The sequence below is a fragment of the Vidua chalybeata genome, chromosome 2 (assembly GCF_026979565.1).
Source record: "Vidua chalybeata isolate OUT-0048 chromosome 2, bVidCha1 merged haplotype, whole genome shotgun sequence".
In the NCBI taxonomy this organism is placed as follows: domain Eukaryota; kingdom Metazoa; phylum Chordata; class Aves; order Passeriformes; family Viduidae; genus Vidua; species Vidua chalybeata.
Genome location: NC_071531.1, coordinates 15,728,293 through 15,753,857, shown reverse-complemented (window position 1 = coordinate 15,753,857; position 25,565 = coordinate 15,728,293). Strand labels below are relative to the sequence as shown.

General features: G+C 36.1%; 1 protein-coding gene across 1 annotated transcript in view; it reads left to right on the top strand.

Moving 5' to 3' along the window:
• CDKL5 (cyclin dependent kinase like 5) overlaps window positions 1-25,565 on the top strand; it is a 77,173-nt gene that overhangs the window by 45,844 nt on the left and 5,764 nt on the right. Inside the window, exons 9-14 of the mRNA XM_053935956.1 lie at window positions 1,875-1,955; window positions 6,037-6,197; window positions 8,462-9,488; window positions 12,873-12,978; window positions 14,961-15,084; window positions 22,399-22,501. Of these exons, the coding sequence (XP_053791931.1) occupies window positions 1,875-1,955; window positions 6,037-6,197; window positions 8,462-9,488; window positions 12,873-12,978; window positions 14,961-15,084; window positions 22,399-22,501 (1,602 nt within the window). The remainder of the gene's footprint in view (window positions 1-1,874; window positions 1,956-6,036; window positions 6,198-8,461; window positions 9,489-12,872; window positions 12,979-14,960; window positions 15,085-22,398; window positions 22,502-25,565) is intronic.

Below are 25,565 nucleotides of genomic sequence, written 5' to 3'. Positions count from 1 at the left end.
AGTTGTGCAGTGTAATCTTGTTTGGATAAATGCTCTGTGATGTCTTAAGATGAAGTATCTTTGTTTTGTAACTTTAAAATACAGTAATTCAAGAAGACAGCACAGACCTAATGTGATTAGCACAAGGTTCAGAGTTATGAGTCTCTGTTCTCATCTCAGATCAGTGGTTTAGAGCTTGGCCTCAGACATGTTCCTGCCTTCTTAGGCCTGTCTGTAAAGTCAGGATACTGCTGATCTGGACAGGGCCATATGGCTCCTCATAGAGAGTATTTTTTAGAATTGAAGTAAAGTCTGAATAATAAAGTCTGGCTTAAACATCAAAAAATACTACAAAAATTATTTCTTTGAAATATGATATTCATTAGTTAGTTCATGGGAAAAAGTTAGTTCATATGCTATAAGACAGCCTTAAAAGTACATTTATTCTGAATGTAGCATAGTGCTTAATAGTGAAAGATTTTCTGTTGCAGAGCAGATAGTAGGTATGCTGTGATCAAGCCAGTTATTACTTACAAGCTGGATTTGGTGCTGGATATTCTCAAGATAGAAACTAGCCCATGTTGTGAAATTTTTTGTCCATATGCTTAGACTTTGTAAATTTCTACATTACCCTAAATGAATACTACCACATTGTAAAACAGGATTTAAAAAATTCTCTTCAATTCTCCAGCATGGATCCAAATGCACATTTGCAAACGTGTCTTTTCTTTCTACTCATATCCTCCATATATATGTATATAACACAATTTTCCTCACTCCTGAGGTTTAGGAAATATTTAGTGATCTCTCTTCAATTCCTTTGAGGAGGAAAACATCCAGGGTATGTTGAAGACATAAGGAAGTAAAATAATATAGGATCAGAAATTACCAATAGGCTCATGACTTTACAGAAAAGTGTCAGTGGCAATGTAGGGCTATAAATATTTGTTCTACCAATAAGTTACATGAAGAATCTGAACAATTACAGTGGCAAGCTACTGGTGCTTTGCATGACTTCAGCACATTTTCGTGTTACCCTGATCATTCTATATATAAAAGCTTCTTTATGATTGTCACTCCACATGAAGACACAAACATTTTACAATTTGGTTTGTGTTAAAATTGGAGGAAGCGTGGAAGCCTTGCTTTACCTAAGTTACTAAGATCAATATAGCATACTTGGACTTTAAAAAATTCTCAATTATTAGTGAACCACTTCAAAATAAAGCAACGTCAAAAGAAAAATACAGAGACTATTTAGGAATAAAAGCATTCAAACTAACGTTCTTTCATTTTTCTTCAAAGTTCACATAATGTAATTTATGAAAAGTAATACTAGTACAACTAATGGATGCCCCCAGCAGTGTGCACTGCTTCTCATGGTGTTGCCAGCAGCGTGACCACAGCAGTAACCCTGAAACTCAAATCTTTGAGCTTTTGCCTTTTTTCACTAAGAACACTTGGGAATTGTTTGTTAATGTTTGGTATTTAATTAGTGCTGTATTTGCACACTCAAATTCTCTCTGAGCTATTTTTAACCTTTTTTTTAAATAAATACGTTACTTTGTTAGTTCTGAATCTATTTTAAACCTCCTATAAATCATAATGGCACCAAAAAAAAAAAAAAAAAAGTTAATTATTTCTCACTTGAGAGTAGTTTCTTCGCTGCCCTAATAACCAAGAATACTTTCTTCGGTTGACTAGATCCTTACCACACATCAAGAGTTATTTGTTTCACTGTAATATTTTATAGTTTTCATAAACCAATAAATTTTTCAGTGCTTAGGATTCCCATTAATTACATGTCTTGATTCACTAGTTCCTATTTTTTGAAACATTGTTTCATGTATTACCGTGTTTACATGATCAGTACATTTACAGTGTATTTTTTACAGTTTCCAGCAGTCAATCATCCACAGTCTTTAGAGAGAAGATACTTGGGAATTTTAAGTGGTGTATTGCTTGATCTTATGAAGGTAGGAAAATGTCTTTTATTCTCCGTCTGTAACATGTAGGAAAATATATAAGTGACTTTTTACCTTCTTTTCTAAATGTAATGCATCTTAGAAGGACTTTGGGAACTCCTTTTTGAGATATTTTGATTCCACCATTGTTTGTAGTAAGGCCTGGTATTTCCTAGGAATCAGGAAAATATCCCTTGCAAATGCCAGGAGAGTCTGTTCAATTTTAACTGATTTGATAAAGAATGTGTAGCCCAGACAAAGCATCATCACCATCCTTTGCAGGGTTGTGCATTCACACTGACATCCATGCACTGACTGCTGGAGTGTGATCATATTTAGATACATCCACAGAGTACTGGGCTAACCTGAGTTGTTTTTCATTTGTTGTTGGGTAAACGTGAAGATGCGGACAGTTTTTGTTGTCCTTACTACTTTACTATAAAAATACTCCCAAGGTAAGCTGCAGTATAACTCTCACGTCATTTCATTCCCAGTGAGCTGAATGAAGAAGTCACAGTATCCAAAATTAGGTTTATAATCACAGAACCACATAAGAATTAAAGGCAATATGGGACACACATGAAGCATGGATATGGCTAATCAACTCTGAGTGAATTTGTATGATCCGAAATCCCTCTGCACCAGTTGTCTTGGAAAATCAAGATGCTTTGGGAAATACTTGGGTGTTTACTTGCTTTTAGTAGTATTGCTGTAGCCAGCAGAAATCCACCAAATTTGCCCTACTCTTCTTCAACACAGCCAGTTCAAATCCCTTTGATCTCCTTGCCTTATGAAGAGAGTCAGCATGGCTTTTATCTTGGTTTCAAGGAGTCTGCAATATGATATACTCCAGTGCATATAATTACTTGTTTTGGTATTATAATTTCTCCCCTCTTTTCTAATTCACAGAAACTTTTTTTTCATAGTTAGCTGTAGCTCAAGATTTGGTAGCATATATTGCAGAACGGAAATTTCAAGATCAGTCTTAAAACCGTTGTTACGTGTACTTAGGGAGGGTTTATTTTCATTTTATCCTAGATTTTATGTTATATCTCAGTGTCTTTTAAGTTTGTTTGATATGATTTAAAAGTTGGAAAGTTGTGAAATTAAGCACTTGAGTTTTAGGGAATCACAGGTTTCCAAATAATTTCATTCTTTTCATCTTTTCTGTTGATGTTCTGCCTAGAAGGTGAGAAATGTCGGGAATTCTGTAGAGGGGATATTTTGTGTTTGATCTGCATTTCTTAATTGAAGAATTGGAACCTTGTTAAGCAATGTGCAGATGCCTACAGGGAGAGAACAGAAGGGACTTGTGGCTAAGTTGCATGTTGGAAATGCTGCACATACTTTATTGTGTGCCTGTCCCTTCTGCAGACAATGGACAGTCTGACACACGTCCATACTTGCTGTGCTCCTCATTATCTGCATTCCTGGGGACCTCAGGTCAGATTACTAGATTACTGAATAACCCACACTTCAATTTATGCCAGCTGAAGTAGGGAGTTATATTAATACATATCTATTTAGAGAGCATTTCTGGACTAGATTAATGATGAGGCACCAATTTGACCTTGTTGCTTTGTTGTTGCTCCAGTCCTCTGCTCTGCTTCACAAGTCATGCTTTCTTGCAAGCATTAGTGAGTTGGGAACTGGTTTTGCATGTTATACCTTGGGAAAAAAAGACATTGAGACTCTCTTCTTTATATCATCTGCCATTCAATTGTCTCTATCATTCAGCACCAGACATGCATTTCCTCTGAGCTGTTTGCTAAAGAGAATACTTGTAGAACCCTTTCTTTTTACCCTTGGTTTTCTTCACTTGCCTTAGCTGGACTTCAGCCTTCTGAAGAGTGGCCTAACCTTTGTGCTAATACACCGCTTTTACAGTCCATCTTTGTATCCTGTCCTTCACTCTGGTTCTCACCCACTCCTGTTTTGCATTTCTGTTTATTAGGAAATTCCCTGTTTAGCCAACCTGAACCTGTGAAAAAGATTTGGGTCTTCTATACATTAAGATGCTTTGTTCCTGAACTCAAAATAAATTTTCCATAAAGATCAGTGGCTGTCCTGGACATCTTTCCTCTTACAGTAGTTTTTCAGGAAATTATGCCTAGTAATTCCTTATAGAGAATGGAATTTGCTTTCCTGAAGTCCTGGGTCTTATCTCTGATGTTTATCTTCCCACTTCTTCTTTCAGTCCTAACTGTAATCATCTCATGGTTGCTACAGCTCAGAGTGTCTTCTCTGATCAGATTTCTCACCACTACTTTGCTGTTGTTGAGCAGCAGCTCAAGTAAACTGAAGTCCCCTCCTTGGCTAATTTGCCTCTCCAGCAGCTGCACTAGGAAATTTCCACCAAGTGAGTCTAGAAATCTCCTGGAACATGTACACAGGCTGGATGTCAGGATAGCTGAAGTCTGCTGTGAGGATGAGGATCTGTGACCAGGAGATGTTTTTATGTTGTTGTAGAGAGTTTTCCTTTTCATCACCTTCATGCTCTTCAATGCATTTTTGGTAACAAACTCCCATCATAACATACCAAATGTTGCTTTCCCTTCTAATCCTGACCTAGAGATTGTCCATGGATAAACCTTTTGTTCCATGCAGATGCTGGATATGATCCAGGCAGTCAATTCTATGGAGTGTTACTCTCCTCCCTCTCCATCCTCTTCCATCTGAGACCAGTTGTCCCCATCAGTGACCATGCCTCAGCCATGAGCCCTGTCCCACTCTGTAATTCCAGGCAGATTCCCAGCCTTGTGATAACCTATGGACTTCCAGTTCTCCTTGCTTGTTGTCCAGCCTGTGAAGGTAGTCTACAGGCACTTGTGAGAAACCTCTGGACATCCTCTCTTCTGAGGGGGAATGTAGGAATCACATGTGGCCTTCTCATGTTTGTTCGGCCTTTTGAGCCACTGTAGTGATGAGCCACCAGACAAAAAGGGGGAAAGAAGTTGTTAATCATTCAGTCCAGTGTGTCACTTGAGAAAGAAAGATGCTGCACACTGTATGACCAAACTGCATAGGAGTTTGGTTTGCCACTTGCTTTGTTTCCTGAGCATTTTCCATTTTGAAGTGCAGGGATCCTGTGAAGAGAAAACCAGTTTGTGGTCAAGTGGCTGAATATGGTGTTAATGTAGTGTGTGTGTATGCACAGACACACGTAGATTTCTTCTCTTTTAAACATATACAATCCTTAAGAAATAGCTGGTTTTTTTACTTAATAGCCACTCCAATTTTTAACTTTGCTAACAGTCATGCATGTTTGAATATTCCAATGTAAGCTCTGTATTGCTGTTTTCCTGCAAGAAACCTTTCAAACTTCCCAAAATACCCAAGCTCCCGTTTTCAAGCTTTGTGATTAAATATTTTCTATGTGTCAGGAAGTGCCTTTGTTTAGAATCACAACTGATCTGTCAGAATTATAAGGCAAGTGTTATTCTGAATGCACTGTAAACAGTTTAGAGAATTCTTTGAAAATATGGGTGGACTTGAACCCCATAAGCAAAAAACAACTTACATTTGTTTTACAATAAAATACACAAATGTATTTAAAAATACACAAATGTATTTTTAAAAATACTAAACTTTAAAGTAATGTTCGGTTTTGCATAAGAATGTTCCCATATAGTTGTTTTGTTTGTAAAGCCTGTTTCACTGCAGCATTTTATTACTGGTAAATTTAATATTTTTGATTCAAAACAATGTTGTAAGGTTTATCCTGAAAAATATGTTTAAAATACATATATTTAAAACATATATAGATATATATAAAACATATTTTAAAAGTTTTAGATATCTTGGTATTTTAATATACAATCATATATGTGTACAAAAAATTATATACATATAACGCATATATATGTTTATTTTGTATCATATGTAGTTTAATGCACCATGAAATTATTCTAGCAGTGACATCTAATCCCAGAAACTCTGGAGATTTAAAAATTACCCAATAATGTTCTTTATTTTCTTGTGGGTGATTTTTGATTTGTTTTTGGGGTTTGTTTTTGTTTGGTTTTTTTTTTATTTTTTTTGCTAATGTAAATACAGATACTAACATTTAGACTTTGGGATTTGTTTTTCAAAGAACTTACTGAAGTTAGATCCAGCAGATAGATATTTGACAGAACAATGTTTGAACCACCCTTCGTTTCAAACCCAAAGACTCTTGGATCGCTGTGGAAGTTCGCCTTCGCGGTCAGCTAAGAGAAAACCTTACCATGCAGACAGCAACACTTTATCTAACAGGTAAATGTAGTCTTGTCACTGTAAGCACTGAGATTTGCTCTGCCAGTGAGGGAGTTGTTGTCCTGCTTGCATGCAGCATCACCTACACAAAAAGTGGTTGTTTGACAGCTTAGGCACACTGAGACATGTATGCTGTTCTGTGTTGCCTCACTCAATAAAGGAAGCAGACATAGTATTTACAGCCAAACAAGCTGAAATTTTTGCTAAGTTTCTGCATCAGGCTGCATGCATCTTAAAAAAAAAAAAAAAGACAATGTCGAAGCCATTTCTGCGTATGACAAAGAAAAATAATTGGCTGATCCACCTTAAAAAAAATGTTAGTCTTTTTCTTGAACAATAGGAATTTTGTGGCTTGGAAGATGCCCAAGATTCCAAAGGAATGCTCTTTTCTTTGGAATGCTACCATTGCTGTATATGTACAAATCTGTCCAAGATTTTGATATTTAAAAGCTTAAAGTTCACACAGATTTGTAGCAGCTAAATGTCCTGAAAATTGTGCACATTGATCACATTCCAAATTGGAGATGAACAGAATTTTGTCTGCAGTTGCAGTTGTGGATCATGTCTAGTCTATTTGACCTCAGACTCATAGCAGGATATGTTTGCTCAGTGACTCCCTTGCTGGACCCACATAGCTTGAGAGAAGCCACTTAATTTTCATACCTCAGTGAACCAGATTTAGTGCTGGATGAAATACTTCAGTACAAAAAGCTTCTTGTTATTGCTCTGATAAATGCATTCATAAAGGTCGCTCTCTGAAGTATGCAGAATATTTTTCAATATTCTATATGCAGGCTTTTAATCCTGGCCATGTTTTTCTTTAGCTTATCCTGTGAGATTCAAAAAATTGCTCCTCTATTTTAACATTTGGGATGATGACATTCACAATCTATACTCTTTCAAAGATAGACACCAAAAAGTTTTAGCTGCCTTTACAGATGCTTAGAGAAGTTTTACCATTAGACATATGGCATCAGAAAGAAAAACCTACATCCACTAGAAACTTGTCCAAAAGGCTTGCCTAGTGAAAATACTAGGTTCCTCTGAAGTTTTAGAAGATATACTTTCTGTTAACTGAAAAATATTTTTAACTGGCATTAAAATTGCTAAAGTTTTAGAAATTGTAATGGAATAGATTATGAGATCACTTGAAGTGGTTAATACAAAAATCCTAGGTATAAAAACAGCTAGCATTATCCAATTATAATTAACAAAAAGATCAACAAAGGTACAGTGAGCTCTCACTTCAACCCTCAGTAATATATCTGAGTTACATCATAGATTTGTTACAGAAATAAGTTAATTGCTCATAGCCTGCTTAGGTCCATCAAGGCAAACAAGCACAGCTCCAGCACTGTTCAGTCTTGGCTATTGCAGTGACTAAATCCAGAAGCCAAACTGGTTTAATGCCAGAAAACCTGAGATAATAAATCCAGCTCAAAAAAAATCAGGCTCAGGGTTTGCAGAACCAACTCATATCTCAGTCCTGTAGTCCCAGAACCAGAAGAGCTAGGAAGCAGAGCAGAGGTTAAGGACACAACCAAGTAGCTCTGCACCGAGTCAGTCTGGTTGCAGAGCCTTTCAGGTGCAGCTTTGGAATGAGTTAATGTACCAAAAACTGGGATAGTGCCAAGTTCCACAAAAGCTGTCTTCCTGTGGTAGACCTGATTTTGGTTTGGTGTTACAGGGCTAGCTCAGGCTCACTCCATTTGAACAATAACCTCTTTTCCCCTCCTTACCTCTCCCCTCCTCCTCCAAACCAGGAATACACAAGATAGCCTGGAGCATTGATTGTATCAGGGCTTTTTGACAGTGCTGATGTATTTGATTGTTCTAGCTTGCTTTGATATGCCAGGTGTATTTAAGATTTTTTCAGTTGATATATAGCTAATTTTTATAATGTAATGCTTCACTTAGCAATGTACTCACATCGTACACACATACATGCATAAATGTGCAAATATATGTTGGAATTTCTATTATTAGATTTGATATCTTCAGTGCTTTTCTCAGCAAAATCATTAACCAAAGCAGAGTTTGCCATCAGATTATAACCAGAAACAACAATGTATGAGCACTTGCAAATCTGTTATTTTAGTGAAACTCTGGCACTCCAACTGGTGCCTTAGTTGGCAATATTTGATCTTTCTGCAGTTAAATTTTTGCTTTTAAATGGCAACTGAAATGGATGTACTTTTTAAAAGTTATTAATACATGAATAAGTAATCTGGTATATTAATGCTTCTTTATGCATTTTAATATAGAAATCAAGCCAGCAAAAGTTCTGCTTTGCAGTCACACCACAGATCAAACAGCAAGGATATGCAGACACTAGGGGCTGGTGGGCCAAGAGAAGAGGGGCTTCCAGCAAATGAAAGCTTTTTAAATGGAAACCTTCCTGGACCTGCACCTAGTCCAATGCATGCAAAAAAACCAAGCAACACACCTGGATCTGGCAACAAGGATATAGCCAATAATAACATGCCACATCTTCTCAGCCCAAAGGAACCAAAGGGAAAAACAGAGTTTGATTTTAATGTGGACACCAAAAGTTCTGATGGTTCAGGCACAAAGTACCTGAAGTCTAACACCAGATCTCAGCAGAACCGGCACTCCTTTATGGAAACTTCTCAAAGCAAAACTGGGACGCTGCAGCCTGGCGACAAGCACAGTCGCCACAGCTACATCGATACCATCCCACAGTCTTCTAAGAGTCCCTCCTATCGGACAAAGTCCAAGAGCCATGGAGTTCTGACAGACTCAAAATCTGTGGGCAACCTTTCTGAGGCCAGGGCCCAAGCTGCAGAACCAAACACCAGTAGGTATTTTCCATCCAGCTGTATGGACTTGAACTCTCCTACCAGTCCAAGTGCTCCCCGGCACAGTGATAACAGAACTATGCTCAGTCCATCCGCGAGGAATAACCGCAGCGAGGGTACCCTGGACGCCCGAAGACCACCAACAAGACACTCCAAAACAATGGAGGAGTTAAAACTGCCAGATCACATGGATGGAAGCCATTCCCACTCTCTATCTGCTCCACATGAATCTTTTTCCTATGGTCTAGGTTATACCAGTCCTTTTTCTTCGCAGCAGCGCCCTCATAGACACTCTATGTATGTGAGCCGGGACAGAGTGAGGTCAAAGGGCTCAGAGGGTGGCTTAAGCGTAGGGCAAGGGATGGCAGCCAGAGCAAACAGCCTGCAACTGTTATCTCCACAGGTGCAGCATAAGTCACTCACAAGGTCTGTTGGCTCATCAAGAGAAGACTGTACAGAAGATTCTAATAGGGTTAGTCCAAAATATTGCCTCTTATTTGAAGGTTTACCTTTCTCCTTTTAACTCATGTGGGGGCAGTGGCCTGCTTTCTGTCTTCTGTTTGTTTTTTTGCAGTTATTCATTTATTTGTCTTGTAAGGTATGGGGATGTTGTTGGGGGCTTTTTTTTTTCAGAAGGGCTGAATATTTCAAAGTACTTTTAAAAAATGGACTATGAATACCATTATCTTAAAGTACTGAAATGTGAAAACTTGTCTCTGAAGTTAAAATTTCATTACTTGTTTTTAGTCCTTGGTTACATGGTCTGATATAATTTTTACTGTATCATTTTGCTTAATTATCTTTCTCATTTGTGTTTTTATTTAGCTTTTCCTATATATATTTCTGTTATGAATGCTAATGTTAATTTTTGAAGCTAGTGTTTCATTCAGGTATAACAGGACACTTGCTGAAATACCTTAATTTACTAGACAAATATCAAAGCTTGCAATATTTCTTTAGATTGGTGTGAGAAGTAACTGGTGTAATCTAGAAATTTTATGTTGTATTAGCCACTGGTAAATTGACTCCTCACAGTGGTTACTGTCAGTGGATACCTGGTTGTGGTTTTCTGTGAGCATTAATGAAAGGGTAGAGGACAGGCTGGCTCTGGTGTTGATTTACATTTGTTACACAACACTTCTGAATTATCTCATGTTTTACGCATCAGATATATATAAAGATTACAGTATTTGTCCTCAGAGCTTTAAATTTCTCTATTAACAAAATGGTGCAGAGACAAATACAAAAATAAATGTTTGTTTCTCTATGCCTACACCTGTGAAAAACTGACTTCTAAGGAGAGAACATTAGTTCAGATTTGTTGACAAACTGAAGAAAGTCAAAGAGCTGCAAATAATATTTAAGGTCCAAAGGTTATGGTTTACTATGAGAAACTAAAATACTCTGCCTACTTAGTAGTTCATCTAAGAAATATGTTTAGCTGACCTCATAGGGGTCTATAAGTACCATAAAAAGAAGAGTTTCTGGTAGTGGTTGTCTCCTCAATCCACTAGAGAAAAAAAAAACATAATATGTTTTTTTTCATTCGTAGCACATCTCCATTCAAGATTATGTGTATTCAAACATGAGAAAATATCAAAACAGAAGTGCAATGGAATAATAATTTTTAAAAAGCTACCTAGAAGGGATTACAGCAGCTCCATTTCAAATATAGTTTTTTCCTGTGTACTTATTTTTCTGTCTCTCTCATTTCAGTCAAATGAAATGTTACTTTTTCTTCAGGATATTATTTGGAAGGGCAGTAATATCAGTGTTTCAGTTTTTGATAATAAAAGGTCACACTGCCTTGTATTCTTCAGTTCATTTTCTGCATTATGCAGCAGATAGTAATTTGAAGTAATTTTAATTTTATTTCATACTGTTTAGAGGCCAGTTGTTTTTATTAGATCATTCTTTGTCATTGAAAATGGGTTGACAGATTTTTATTTTAATTAGGAAAATTGATGTGTATTGTAATGCTTATGTTTTTGTTAATTTTCATTTGCTTTGGAAAGTCTGTTCATTCAAGATAAAGAACTTGCCTTTATCTCTTATGGTCAGTGTTTTTAAAACTTCAGCCTTCACTTAGAGCTTTAAATCTGTATTTCAACCATTAGAAGTGTGAAAGGAAAATTACTTTTCTGAAATGGATGCTAAGTCTGTGAATTCACAAAGCTGGTTTTTATTTGTTTATACTGCTTTCAGTAACACATCAAAATCAAATTGTCAATATTCTTATGCCTCATAAAGGCATTTTCACAAAGAAGTCATTCTTTGGCTCCTTCCTATCCTCATTTTTCCCCCCTTTCCTACATTATGCATTAGGAGTCAGAAAATTTCACTCCCTTCAGGATTAGTGAAGTAAAAAACGCATTAATAATATATGTTCTCATAGATTCTTTACTGTTTTCATACTTATTTTTTCTGATCAGTTCTCCTGGGGTTTTTTTCTCTGCTCATATTTGGTGGTTTCCTCACTTCCATGTTTCTAGTTTTTCATTGATTTTCTTTTTAGCTCTACCAAGTCTTTTTAAAGAAAAACATTCTTTGTTTGCCAATGTTTAGATCTTATTTTTTAAAAAATCAAGAAGAAACTGTCATCCAGCCTTAGCTTTAGGACTTTCCAAGTCTCAACACAACAGTTTTGTTTTAAGGGTTTTTTGTTTTTTTTTTTACATTTAAATCAAATTTACACAAAAAAAAGGGTTAAGCAGAAGAAAATTAAGTGCAAGTTGCTATTACTGTCTCATGTTTGAAATTTAACTGCTGATAAATAAGAGGTATCTAATACAAGTAGTCATTTAATAAAATGCTTCAGCCTCTGGTAAATTTTAGAAGAATCCAGCTGGGATTTGAAGCATTGTTTTAGCTGCAGTTCTGCCCTCAGTTTCAAGGTTTGTTTTCTCTGTGACAGTGAGAGCAGCTCTTCATCTGCAAAAAGCAAAGTAGATTTTGCAAATCACTTGAGCAGTGAATTGAAATCCCAGTTTTGAATTTTGGTTAGGTTTTTTTTGTGGCTTTGGTTTTTAACCTTTGTCCTTCTTGGACATTCTAGATTTCGGTTAGTACAGGGATTTCAGTAGTTTCCTATGGGGTCTTGGAGAGAGCATTAAATTTCATGTGGTCAGTCCATACTGAGGGACAAATTGTAGCTTCTGATTCATTTAAGAGTGGGGTTAAGTCATATTTGGTGTCTAATTATGTGCATAAGGTTATTTCTACGGGCTCACCTAAACTTTTACTTGAAATACTTCCAGTACTGTTTTCAGGAAAATAGAATAAATTAGAGGTAATGATATGCTTTTAGCTATTCTGTCTGACTGAAAAACTTTGTCTATAGATTTCTTAGTTCAGAGACTTTGTTTTATTTTGCATACAGTAGATTTTGTGATTGTTGGTACCTCTAGGTAATGATATTAAGAGATAAGAGATGATGGTGCTTTGGTGTTGCGGTTATCACAAATTAGATGCATTCCTATCTGCTTCTAATGTTTGCCAGTAGCAGAGTAACCAGATTCCATCAGAAATTAATTTAACAAGCCTCCAGAGATGTTACAGTTGTGTTACATTCAGGTTGAAATTCTGAGGGCCTGAAGCAGGTTCATGTCTTTGAAATTATAACTTAGAGGCAAAATTTTGTTAATGCCGTTTTTGTCATTTTGGAAAGAAACAAGCAGCAAAACCAAGTAATTATTGATTACATACTCTGTGATTTGATATTTGCAGTTATTAATAATATGAAAGGGAGGAAAATTGTATGGTGAATTTGGAGATTTCTTGCTTATGGATTTTGGTTAAAAACTGCGAATCAGTTTACAATCTTTAATTTTAAATAGTTTATTGTTCTTTTCCATAGGGTGGAGCATATCATGATCCACACACAGAAGATGGAGCATCTACTAAGGAGAATAGAATTCTGTATAATGACCCTGTTCCGAGAAGAGTTGGCAGCTTTTACAGAGGTAATTTCATGGTGGATCTTTCAAATTTAATCAAGAATTTTAGGATGGAATATAAATTAAGCACTAGAAATTTATACAGAGAATTAACATGAACTACAAAGGTTTATTGGAAAAATAATTGTTACTCAGCTTTCAGAGGATGAGTTTGCAGGCACTGCATTGGTACCCTATTGTTTGTTTGTAAATGATAGCTCACTTTAATTGGAAAGTACATCCACTGCAGTACCTTGTAAAGCAGAATATAATTTATCTGGGCAAAATGAACAAAATTAATATTACCGAAGTAGGCAGTTAATTAATATTTCAATTTTTTTTTCAATTCTTATAAAGACTCTATTTATATGTGTGCACTTGTAGCACATAGACATACTTACTGATCTGTTTCAGATACTGTGTTACATGGAAGTGTAATGCTAGCTTTTCATGGCTTGAAACCTGTGGCTTTTCTTTTGTTAAGACTTTCTAAAGATCAGGGTTTCCTACAAGCAAGAGCAAACTTACATAATTCCAGTTCAGAATAAATAATAAAATTTGTGTATGGACACAAACAAATAGATACGGTTCTGTTATGGCACACAAGAGATGGTGGTTTCTGAGCAGCTGCCTCATGGCTAAGCCTGGGTAATTGTTTTGAAAAAGATGATAAGAGGCTAATTACTGTCCTGCAAGTGTTAGGAGGCTTGTGGGGCTCCCCTGAACCTTAAGAAGTCTCAATCAGGTGAAATTCGATTATGAGTCACCTAATAACCTTAAGTAGAGTCACAAATCTCCCTCTGAGCCTCTTCAGGTTGATCAGTTGGCTGATGACCTGATTTAGACACGTTAAAATCTGTCAATCCTTGCAAGTGTCCTACTGCAGTATTAAAACCTGTGAGCAGAATTAAAGCTTGTACTGTTTTGAGTGTTTGTGTTGCAAATGCAACAGAGGATGCTTAAGAATTCTCAATCCTGAATTGCTTTCATTAATCCCTAAAAAGCTCCTAAAATTCTACATGGATTATCCATCTTTTTTATATATGGTGAAACAAAAGTTCCAAAGAAGAATGACTTCCCTAAGTCATGTGCTAAAGAAACTGCAGGTCTGGGATTTATTCAATTCGTTTTTATAAATAAGAGGGTTTTTCCTCTTCAACTTTATTAATCAAACAAATATATTTTGGATGGACTTAATTATTGATTTGGGAAGATATTATATTTAAAATAATACTTTGATAATCGTATATGCAAAACTGGTGATAATAGTATATGCAAGTTACTGTGAAAAAGGTAAATCCTTATTTATATAAATTTAACCTTTGTATTAGAACAGTATTTATTAGCATATACTTTTGTACTACAGCTTAAACAAAAACTTACAGATGCTGTTTTGATAGATTGTGTAATGTGGTGATGCCTTAATGTTCCAACTAGTGTCTTGTCAATTTTTAATCCAGTGCAGCTATTTGTAGTGATATTCATAATTCTAATAAATTTATGTTCTAGATCTGTATATAGTTTCGTATTTTCAAAGCCACAGTATGTCTGTTTGAAAAATACATAATATCTAATTTTGATGTTTTGATTTTTAGTGCATTATCTCTTAGTTGCATCAAAAATAAAACAAAAATTTTTTCCAAGATGAGTACTACTTTTTTTAAGATCTAAAGTGAAAACAAAGTGTAAACTATAGTATTTCATGTCTTTAGTAACAGTATTCCAACCTCTCATTCTCTTTCCTGTTTTTAAATATCACACTTAGAGCTCCCTACAAATAGAAGTGTTCTCAAATCAAATAACAATTTACCCAAATTCTGATGATGGTCTTATTTTACAACCAGTATTACCCTGCAAGGATCACAAAAGTCAGCTTTTTTCAATCATACACGAAACACAACCATGTCTTTGCTCTCCTGTTACTGTAAGAGGCAGAGAGGAAGCAGAGAAGTAGGAGCTGGGATTTTTGGCACAGCTCCATGTGCATTGTTTGCTGTTTCTCTGTTCAGTTCCATCTCCGCGTCCAGAGAGTACCTACATAGAAAACAATGTGTCCAACAGAGCCTCGGTGTTACCAGCAGACAGCACCACGGTGACAAACCACCCCAAGAGACAAACCACCTTTGACACCTGGTGAGTTGTGATGTGCACACATGTGTAGAGAATGGCAGGGGAAAAAAATGGTTTTAACAGGAGGGACAAAAACCTCCCATTTTTCTCGAGATTTGCAGTTGTCCGTGTGCTTAGTTGCTTCCTCCAGCTATACCAGCATAGCATGGCATGTTTTCTGTCTCCTTTTGAGCAGCAAGGAATCCTGCACTGCACCCATAACATGAATGCATTAAAGTTTATATACTTTTGTCCAGTCCTTCACAATTTTTTTCCCACTATTAGTCGTTAGTTAAAGATAGTACAAAGTGCTTGTGTGTGTAGTATATATAGAAATTTGTGGCAGAAGCATGAATTGTTAGACAATTGGAAAAGATATCAAAATGCATGTTTCCATATATACAGTATTATATTAATGAAGAATATTTTCACCCTACAATGGGGACCGCTGCTCTTTTTGTTTATACACAGAAGGAAATGAATACATTCTATGGGAAAATGGATTAAGCAACATCTTAATGGTGTATATTGATTTGAAAAGATTAAAAGCATCACATGGCTCCAATATAGAACATAGAGCACCTTAATTATGCTAATAAAATGACAGCCTATACATAGCTTTGCAGGACTTAAAGGGAAATAGTTTGGTTTCTCTTAGAGCTGTTTGGCTCTAAAATAATCTTATATTTTGTTAAATCACAATAAAGCATATAGAATAAAAATAAGCAGATGGAGCTTCACAGGATTGGTGAGAGGAATGGACTGCATACATTTGCATGGTTCAACTATGCTTTAAACCATTCTCTGAAAGGGCCATGAAGTCATGCTATCGAAACTGTTTCAGTGGTTTGTTGACTTACTTTGTTTTCACACAAATAACCAGAGAATTATGTGCTTAAAGAGAAAGGGGGGCGGTGGGTGGTGGATAATTGGTATTTCAGCTTGTGTTCAGGTTTTATACCTATGTCAGTAATAGAAGATGTTTACTCCAGAACCCTTCTCACCTGCTCTGATTCACTAGAGTCTGCTTCCTGTCCTTCAGTAGCTCCACCTACATCCATTTTCTGGAAGTTAGCTGAGAAACCGGTCATTTATGTAAAACGGTGGTACTTATGTTGTGGCTTATGTGGCTAAAGAAGGTATTTATTCCTGCTGTTGGACCCTTTTACCATTTTACGTTGTCCTCCGTATCTGGATCTTTCTATCTTGCATATAACATAAGACAACTGAAATCTTGTTTTGCTTTATATATCATTCAGGAATATAATGTCTTGACTGCAAAGAAACATATAATGTTACTTGAACTCTGAACTGAGAAAAATAGCATATGTTATTAGAGCTGGTTGGGAATTTTTTTATGAAGCATTTTTTTTATTTATAATGCCAAATTACGAAAACCAACACTTTTCAAAGCAACTGGCTGATAACCACTAACCTTTTGTTGTGAGGATTCTTCAGCTCCAGGATATAGTTGCCAGTCAAAACCAGAGATACTCTCAAAATAACAAATATTTTGTAGGCAGCATTATTTTTTAGAATGCGAGGAACTTGAGTGCAGGGTCTTTGTTATTTAAACCAGAAGCTTGAACCAAGATCTTAGATCTAACAAGTGAATGCCTTAACCAGAAGTTAGAGATTATTCTGGAGGACATTGTCTGGTTCCCTCAGTGTATTCTCTTGAAGGTGTTTCATCTTGTTAAAGCAGTGAAAGGACCACAGAGGTGCTGAATGTGGCCTTGTGAAAAAGGCACTTCATTAACTTTGAGACAGTTAGATTTAAGTCCTTGCTCCAAATTACTCAAATATTTTCACAAAGTGGAACAGCTCCTTTGAGAGAAGAACCCACAGAAGAATAAGCATTTCTTCTTATGAAATGGAAGAAATAGCAGTAGCTGCAACACCGAGTTACTGCTATTTTGGCATATGCTTATCTTTCTCTTTTGTTTTCCTACTCCCTATTTTCCTGAAATGTTTCCTGCCCAGCTCTACCTGCTAACTCTGTTCAAGTTGTCCTGGCAATGGTCTAATGTTGCAAAATTGTTCTGTGCCATAAATGCAGCTTAATCCGATTCCTGAGTAGTGAAGAGTCTGTGTTCCTCTACTTAATTTCCTGTATAGAAGTTGTGTAAATGCTTATGAAAATGTTGAAAGCTCTAATGGAATGTGATTCTGCTTACATCAATTTTATGATGAAGTAAATATTTGATGTTTGAATGACATACCTAACTGGTACATGGCAATTCATCTTGAATTATGAGTGACATGTATTCCACCTGGACTTGCCACTACTGTAAAATATTGCTTCTCATACTATTGCTCTGTGTTGCCTTTCTTCTGTCAAAGATTCTGTGAATGTTTGCTAGACTGAATTGTCACAGATGTTCCCTTGTCTTTGTGTGCATTTTTTCGCTCTGTCCCCACTGTCCTGCCTTTTAAAATAAAGATATTATAAACTTGACTTTTGTCATCAGATTTTACTCTTAAATTACTAGATCATTTCTGAACTTCAGACAACTTGATATGAAAAAAGGCAAATTTTTTATCCTTCTAGAAAATATTTTCTTTGCTAGAGTTTAATTTCCTGTAAATGACCTTGAACTTTTTTTTTTTTTTTTATTGATACAAGGATAGATATTTTATTCTCTTCTCCTTATAAAAGCTTTGTCCTGAGCTGGACAAAATCAGTAGTTATAGGCAAGATATTTAATTGTATTCTGCCAGTGTGCCAGAACATTGGCTTGAATTATCTTTACCACTGTCCTAGTTCTAAATATCTCTTTAGAATTAATTCCAACATGCAGTAGTGTATCTCACATTATATCGGAAGTGTTTGCATTGACTGCTTACAAGATATCTGGGGGCTTCTGGAAAGCATTTTTGTTTAGACCTTTTATGTCCATACAAATGTAGGCATGCTATGACAAGTAGCTTGTCATATCTTCTCTAGCATATGTCATACATTTCTGCAAAAATAATAAAAAGGAGGAACCATGCATATAGTATTAAATTTTTATATGTATATATTTTATATATATACACACACAAAATCTCTGTCATTCGAGAAAAGAAAAAAAAATCTCATTCTTACAAGAGTAAAAGGCTTAAAACTTTATCCACTGCCAAGTTTCAAGGTTCCAGAATACGGTGTTTTGTGAACAGGACATGACTGACTTTTATACTGCTGTGTCAGTGTAACATTATCGTCACACTTCCTATTCCTGAAAGTAATAGGTTACCAGCATCTGAGCAAATTAGTTTGGAGCATGTTCAGCTGTGTGTGCAGCATGACTGTTATTGCATTATAAATACTTTCCAGTTCTTTAATGGAATTTGTAAAAAAAAAATCAGGAAATTTCAAATTCTGAATGGTATTCTGCATATGAGATAACAGATCTGGGGTTTATTCCAGTTAATAAATCCTCCTTTTCCACATGATAAAAAAAATTGCAGATCCAAACAGAGTTCAGATTTGATCTTTTGATTTTAAGTTTTCAATGCCAGACTTTTAGACCATGAAGTTTTACTGTGGGCTTCAGGTTGTGGTATTGAGATTCTTATCTTGAACTATCTCTTTGAATTGTTTCATTAGTTTCTGACATTTTCTTGCCTTTGCTGAACTGTGTAACTGCCCCTTAAGGGTCTTACTTGGACTAGAACTAAAAGGTAACTTGGAGAATTAGTGTTTGTCATTTATCTTCAAAGAAAAGTTCTGCTGTTTCAGTAACTCCTTCATTAGACAAAAACCTTACTCATGTAATTGTAATTGGATCCATAAAGGGAGTAGTACATGAGGGTTTCCAAGCCAGGCTGCCTGCTGAGATTAGGGTTGCTGAAGAATAACTAAAACAAGCATGAGGAATTGCCTCCAAAAAGAGCTGTCTGCTGTACAAACCTCTCTATGGCAGCATGAATGCAACATGCTTCCTATTTTTTCTTTGTAGTTAATGTGAAAGCACATCAGCTTGCTTGCCACATGCATGTTTGCTGCTACACCTCATTGCACCTGCATGAAGCTGGATACCTTTCCTACCAGGGGTAATAAATAAGAGTGATAATCACAGATTTTCTGTTTGCACTTACGCCTTTTCCAAGTGTTTCAGACCAGAATAACCAATGTGTTCTACATTATATGTCCTAAACATGCAAAAGGTACACAAAGATAAAATAACAAAGCACAGCACATTTTGCCTTTGGTTTCTGCTTGAGAATGAGCTGAGTGCAGGCTCTTCTCTAGGGCTACTCCTGCTTGCCACTAAAACAGCACATAAAATATTCTGGTGGAACTGTTTGCTTTCAAGAGCTGAAGCTTTATGCAAAATACCAAGATACTTGCAGTATGTTTTAAGAGTTTAGTGTGGTGTGACTCTACAGATTTTTTTGATAATCCTAATTTTTTCCTGTACTGTCCATTATCTGAAAATCATCTTTTGGGATGCCTAAATTATCCCAGTGTTTCATCATCGATCAAAATGTTCTGCTCTATTTTTACCCAGTACAAAATCCTGGTGTTGAAGCTTCCTGCTATAATGCTATATATGTTCACTCTCTTCACATAATGAGCATGTGTTTTGAAGCAGTTGCTTTTCAAGGTCAATGCTTTTTCAGACAACTGTACTGCAATATGAGTCATAGGAGTTAATGACATAAACCATTCAGTATAAAACCACTGGCTTTTGGGTAAGCAGCAATTGAAAATGAGCAGTTCTCAGCCCCTTATTTTCCAATTCTCTCTGGTCACTGTAGCCTAAAGAGGAAATGATGGCACAGAATTTAATTTCTCTCCTCTCTGCTCAACTGCTGTGGAGAGCAGTTTTCTCATCCAGGTTCCCTGGGCCAAAGAAAAGAGTCACACTTGAGTGAATCTCTGTCTAAAAGTATGGCAAAAATTGTTCCCAGCTTCACTCTGAAGATTAACTTCACCTTTTAAAAGATAGCATCTCCATTTTGGAATCGACTTTGTAATATAAAAGCTATAGCAAGACATTGAAAAATTTTAAAGGATAGTGTAAAGTAACCTCCTGGGGTCTTGCTTATGATCTGACACTGGTTCCTCAGTGGACAACAATCATCAGGTTGATAATTTGCACTGGGGCTATGATTTGGGATATGCTTACAGCTATGGATGCATAGGAGCTCCTTTGGGGAAAGGCTCAGAAGATGCTTAGCCCCATTTACATGACTTTCTGAGTAGGGTGTATGCCTTCCTCCAACTTTCTAACAAATCAAATAAAAATCATTGAGTAAATAATTCAACAGGTGTTCTGTCTGTGTTATGTCAGACTCCTGAGTTCACTGAATCCAAAGCTATCAGTAGTCTTTACTTTTTGGCTTTCTCCTTGGTGCTTTAAGTGGCTTGTATAATAATGCCTTGCACCTGTCACACTACTTACAGTAGTACCAAATACAGGGAGGTGACAACAGCAGGAATCCTTAGCAATCCAGTATATTTAAAATACCTGTTATAAGTATAATAATTACATTAAACTAGAGTTTTTTCCCTGTAGTAGTGCTGTAATGTCCACATTAAATATATATTGTCATGCACCGGAATGTATTTTCTGCATCTAGATATAACTTCCCAAAAATCTAAATTAGGAAAATTTCTACCATACTTCTTACCTATGAATCTTTTTTGCTAAGACCATTCTCTTAAAGAACAGTTGCACTTTATTACAGAATTTAAACACTGCATTCATTTGTACTTAGAGCCAGGTAACATTTCAAGCTTGAGGTGGTTTTGTGTAGAAATTGAAGAACTGATACCACCTATCAGAATGAAGATGGTTTTATCAATAAAGAGAACGACTCCAGTGATTTCTACCCCAATTATATTTTTCACATTTATTTGGGGAAAAAAAAGTCAGCCTGGCATGTAGTAGCAGCTGAATCACCAGCTGATAGCATAGCATTTAAAGCCAGAATTAGAAGCCAGTGACAACTATATTAGACATTTAAATGTTGCTACATTACAGTCGCTCCAAGAAAAGCTGCTCCTGTTTGTCATACAGAGCCCTTAAAACAGTGGCTTTGCTTTAGGTTTTCCATCAAGACAGTGGAATAATTTCTTTTTTGTTTTCATGCATTTTAAGTGTGAAAAGGGACTATTAAATGACCCCATATGACTTTCTGTATGTTAATTGCTATTAAATGTTGTCCATCCTCTGGGTCCAGGCCCAGAGTGAGACCTGTTGGCTGTGTTTCTCCCAGATAAGTATTAGGTCCTGATTTGAAATGTCAAAAATGGGAAATCCACTTCACTAAGGAGTTTGTTCTGGCAGTTAATGATATTATTGTGAAAATCAGTGCCTTGCTTCTAATATGACTTCTTAGGCTACATCATCCACCTACTTGTTCTTGTAATATCTTTGCCTGCTAGTACAAAGATTTTTCTAGTATTCTGTAATTTCTTTCTGGACAAGTAGTTGTGCATCATGATCAAGGAAACTAAATATTTGAGCTGGTTTGGGTGTGTTTTTTAACACAGTAAAGAAATTGAAATATCTGGAAATATTTCTGTGATGTTTTCTTGCACCATTTTCAATTTTCAAGCTATTTTAAAGGGCACTAGAACTGCATTGAGTTATGTCTCACCACTGTCCTTGTTAACCATCTTTTTACCCTGTATAAGTACTTCACGTACATTATATACTGTGTATCTTGAAAGTAACGTGTTACTTATCAGCTGTAGTTGCTTCAGGTGTATAAATTAAGAGTTGAAAGGCAGAAATTCAGTCTTCAGGCAAGTCACCTGCTGCATTTTTGGGTCACCTCCTTTTGCCAGCACTGTCTCACGCATAACAAACTAACTGAAGGTTTTAAGTTGAAATGGACAACAGTAGATACCCAGCTTCCCTGATGATAGATTTGGAACCATGTCAGCAAGGGTCAGGAAGTGCAGTTGAAAGTGGTTCTCTCTGGCCAACTTTGCAACTCCAGCTTCTCCGGCAAGCAATGGATAAACTGGACCTGTGCTTTGATAGCTCACCGCCATTTGTATGTTCTCTCAGATATGCTTTTCATTTTTCTAAAAGACCTCATGTGTGATATTTTGATTTGAATATTAAATTATGGCTTAAAAGAACACATGCATGCTTTCCTTTTCCCTAAATAACTATTCATTGGTTTAAACTAATCATTTTACCCTAACACTGTGTACCTCCTATCCCTTGTAATAAGCCTATCTGGTATTTGTGTAGTAACCATGGAACCAATGAATGCTAAAACTTTAAGTATCTTTTTACTTTAATCAATAATTTACATTCTTTGGCATCAGATCTCAGAATTTACAAAGTAATACTATAATAAAATTTCTCTTACAATACCTTATTTCATATTTAGGAAAAGTCCTGAAAACCTTAACAGTCACTCAGAACAGCTCAAGGAGAAAGAAAAGCAAGGTTTTTTCAGGGCAATAAAAAAGAAAAAGAAGAAATCTCAAAATGTAAGTATGCAGCATTTCTAGTAGAAGAATTCTTTTATTCATTTTGAATCATACCATTTTAATATGCTAGATTAGTACAGTACCTTTGTATTATTTATGATTATATGTGTATACACGTCTTTTATTTTCTCTCTTCACTATATGAAAAGCAAATTCTTCTCCTGTTCAGGGTTGATTTTTATTCCTTTTCAAGTTATTTCTTCACTTACCAGTCCTTACTAGGACTGGTAAGTGGAGAAATCCAAACTTACACCTTTGTTTTCATTCAGACCCTTTGAGGGCCAATTTTGATGCAAGTTTTAAGATGATGTTGCAACAAATTCTTTTTCAGGATATGATGATACCATTCCAAGAATAGTAACTTCATTGTTGCATGTCCCCAGAGCTTGAATAGTTTCAGGCACCCATACAGAGAAAATAAGACTGTAACAAATGAGAATTCTTTCCAGTTTTTTCATGAAAGTGTCTTGGTAACAGCCTCTGTCTTCTTGCTACATTCCTTGACTGGAATAAGGATGATGTGTCTTAACCATTCTTAAGCGTTTTATGTTTTGTTGAGGGAATGGATTGTGGCTTTTGTTATTCAATATAAGTGTTTGGTGTCTCATACATTTTTACATTTTCATAATTTTTTTGGGAGGGAGAAAGGACTTTCTTTTATCAGAAAGTAGTGGTATACTAACATTTCACAAATTTTTATAATAAAGATATCCCTAAGAACTGAAGTAACCTAAACATAATCTCATTCTTAAATGATAGCTCTGGAAACAGTAAAACATTTAAAACTGTAATGTTCCTGTAAGTGTAAATGCAGTTATAGTTTTGAAGATTCTCAGAATTGAGTAAATCATGCTTACTCCTGGCAAAGGGGAGTGACTTAATGAAAATATTTACTGGTAAGGAATGAGGTGATAGGACTGAGAGTTGGTGGAGGGCTGATCTGTTGAAAATTGGGAGAGAGGAGTGATTGTCAGGCTTTTTGTTGGTTTGGGTTTTTTAACATTGCTTTGAACTGTGTGGAGCATGTGCATATGTATATTAACTAGAACTCAGCAATGCACCTCACCTTTCTGCTGGGTGGGATTTACAGCAATGGCATCTACCTCTCTTTCTGAACTTTTTCATCCTCATACCTATATGCAGCTCAAATATGATCATTTGTATTAAACAACTGAATTAAATGTCTAGATTATAGCTCTGGGACTGCTTGATATCAAAATGTCCATGTACGGATAACACCTAAGGCCACTGGTTCCAGTGATGCATTTTCAAGGGGGGGAGGGGGAAGAGGTATTAAATTTGCATTGCAATACTGTGTTCTGATTCCAGCCATGCAGACATGGTGGCAGACAATACTCCAATAGCTCAGCTGATAGATGGTGTATTGATTACTTCCACATTGAACTGTGTGAAAGAAATACATACCGGATTGTGTTGCCTCTCAAAATCTGGCATTTTACAAAACACCTAAATCAAAAGCTCCTTGATCTACAACTACCAAAACCATCACTGATTACAAGCTAAGGCAGATTTATATATATATATATATAATCATTGCTCCTGTTTCTTCTCACTGTTAAGAAGAGGGGTAGAGAGGAATGGAGAGAGAGAGAGAAGGGAAAAAACTGTGTGTGCTACCTAGAGATGGTATCTCACAGAAAGATGAATAAATTAGTGAAATAATACAGTGATACAACTCTTTCATCCTCAACTAGAAACTTGCTGAGATCTACTTGAGTTTTGGGTCAAACCAGAGCTGGAAAAACCAGCTTTCATTTCTATTTACAGCTGATTACCAGGACACTATCTAGGCATAGACTGTACCACAGGTGTGTGTACAAGTGTCTGGCTCAGACACTGGTCTTTGTTCTTCTTCCTCTCTTAGTTGAAAGAACTAACTTCATCTACCTAACAAACACTGGGGACAGTCTTTAGGATCTTCCAGCACAAAATAAAATTCAACCAGATGTGGTGTTAGTAGTAAAAGTTTTTCACAGCACTGTAATATTAGCTCTTCAACTATACATACAATGTTTTCTATGAATTCCTATTAAAAGTCTTAATAGACAGCTTGTTACCAACCAAGGTTTTTTTTGAGACCTACAATTCATGTAGAGTCCTACAAGTATGAAATTCAGTTATTTACTCAAACACAGACTTTCAGCAAGAAATACCAAACTAGACCTGGGGACTGTCACAGAGCTAGGAAGTACATAATAGCTAGCTATTATTTACTTCTGGTATCCTTTGGCAAGTCTCATTTTGCTGCTGATCATCATCAAAGGAGTTGTAAAAGATACCTGAAATTGGATTGAAGACATCTTAGTAATATCATTCTCAAAATATCTAATAGCCCAGAATTGGTCCCAGTTCCTGACACTTCTTCCTTCAGGTTGTTGCCATGATTCATTCTCCCTAGAGTTCTCCAGGTGCAGTACCTTGTGGGTTAGCAATTGATACTGCCTGTTATGGGAATTCTTTGCAATACTGTTTTTTCAGAGCTGTTCTTATCCATTCTCCTTTTCATCGTTTGAAGTGTTTTAGTAATGTAGCAAAATGTTTTGAGGATTGTTAGAATCACAATTTTATGTCATCTGCCACCAAACAATTTGACATCCATGAGGGTTGTGCACAGTGTCAGTAGGCACTATCTTCAGAGGAGTCTGAGTTTTGCAGATTTTGGCACTTATTTCAAGCTATGGGTCTGAAGAAATTATCTGTTTTGGAAAAAACAGTTTCAGGTGAGCATTTCTCTTAGTAATCTTTTATTCCTTTTTAATTTATTGAATTTGAAACAGGAAATTCTTTTGACCATAATGTTCCTAAACATAAGCTATGCTAGTTATTGATTTTCATTAACTTGGATGGAATCTGGAAGATAAGAAAGCTGTTTGAAAGCCCATGCTTTTGGTAGTGCACTTGTATTTAGTCATATAATAATAGTATTGCATAATAAAGATTTCTGCTGATAGTCAGGAAAATGCAAGGCACAATATACATGTCCCATGCTTGTTTGCACCTGAGCAGGGGAGAAACAGACCCATTTGTAGTTCTAGTACCTTAT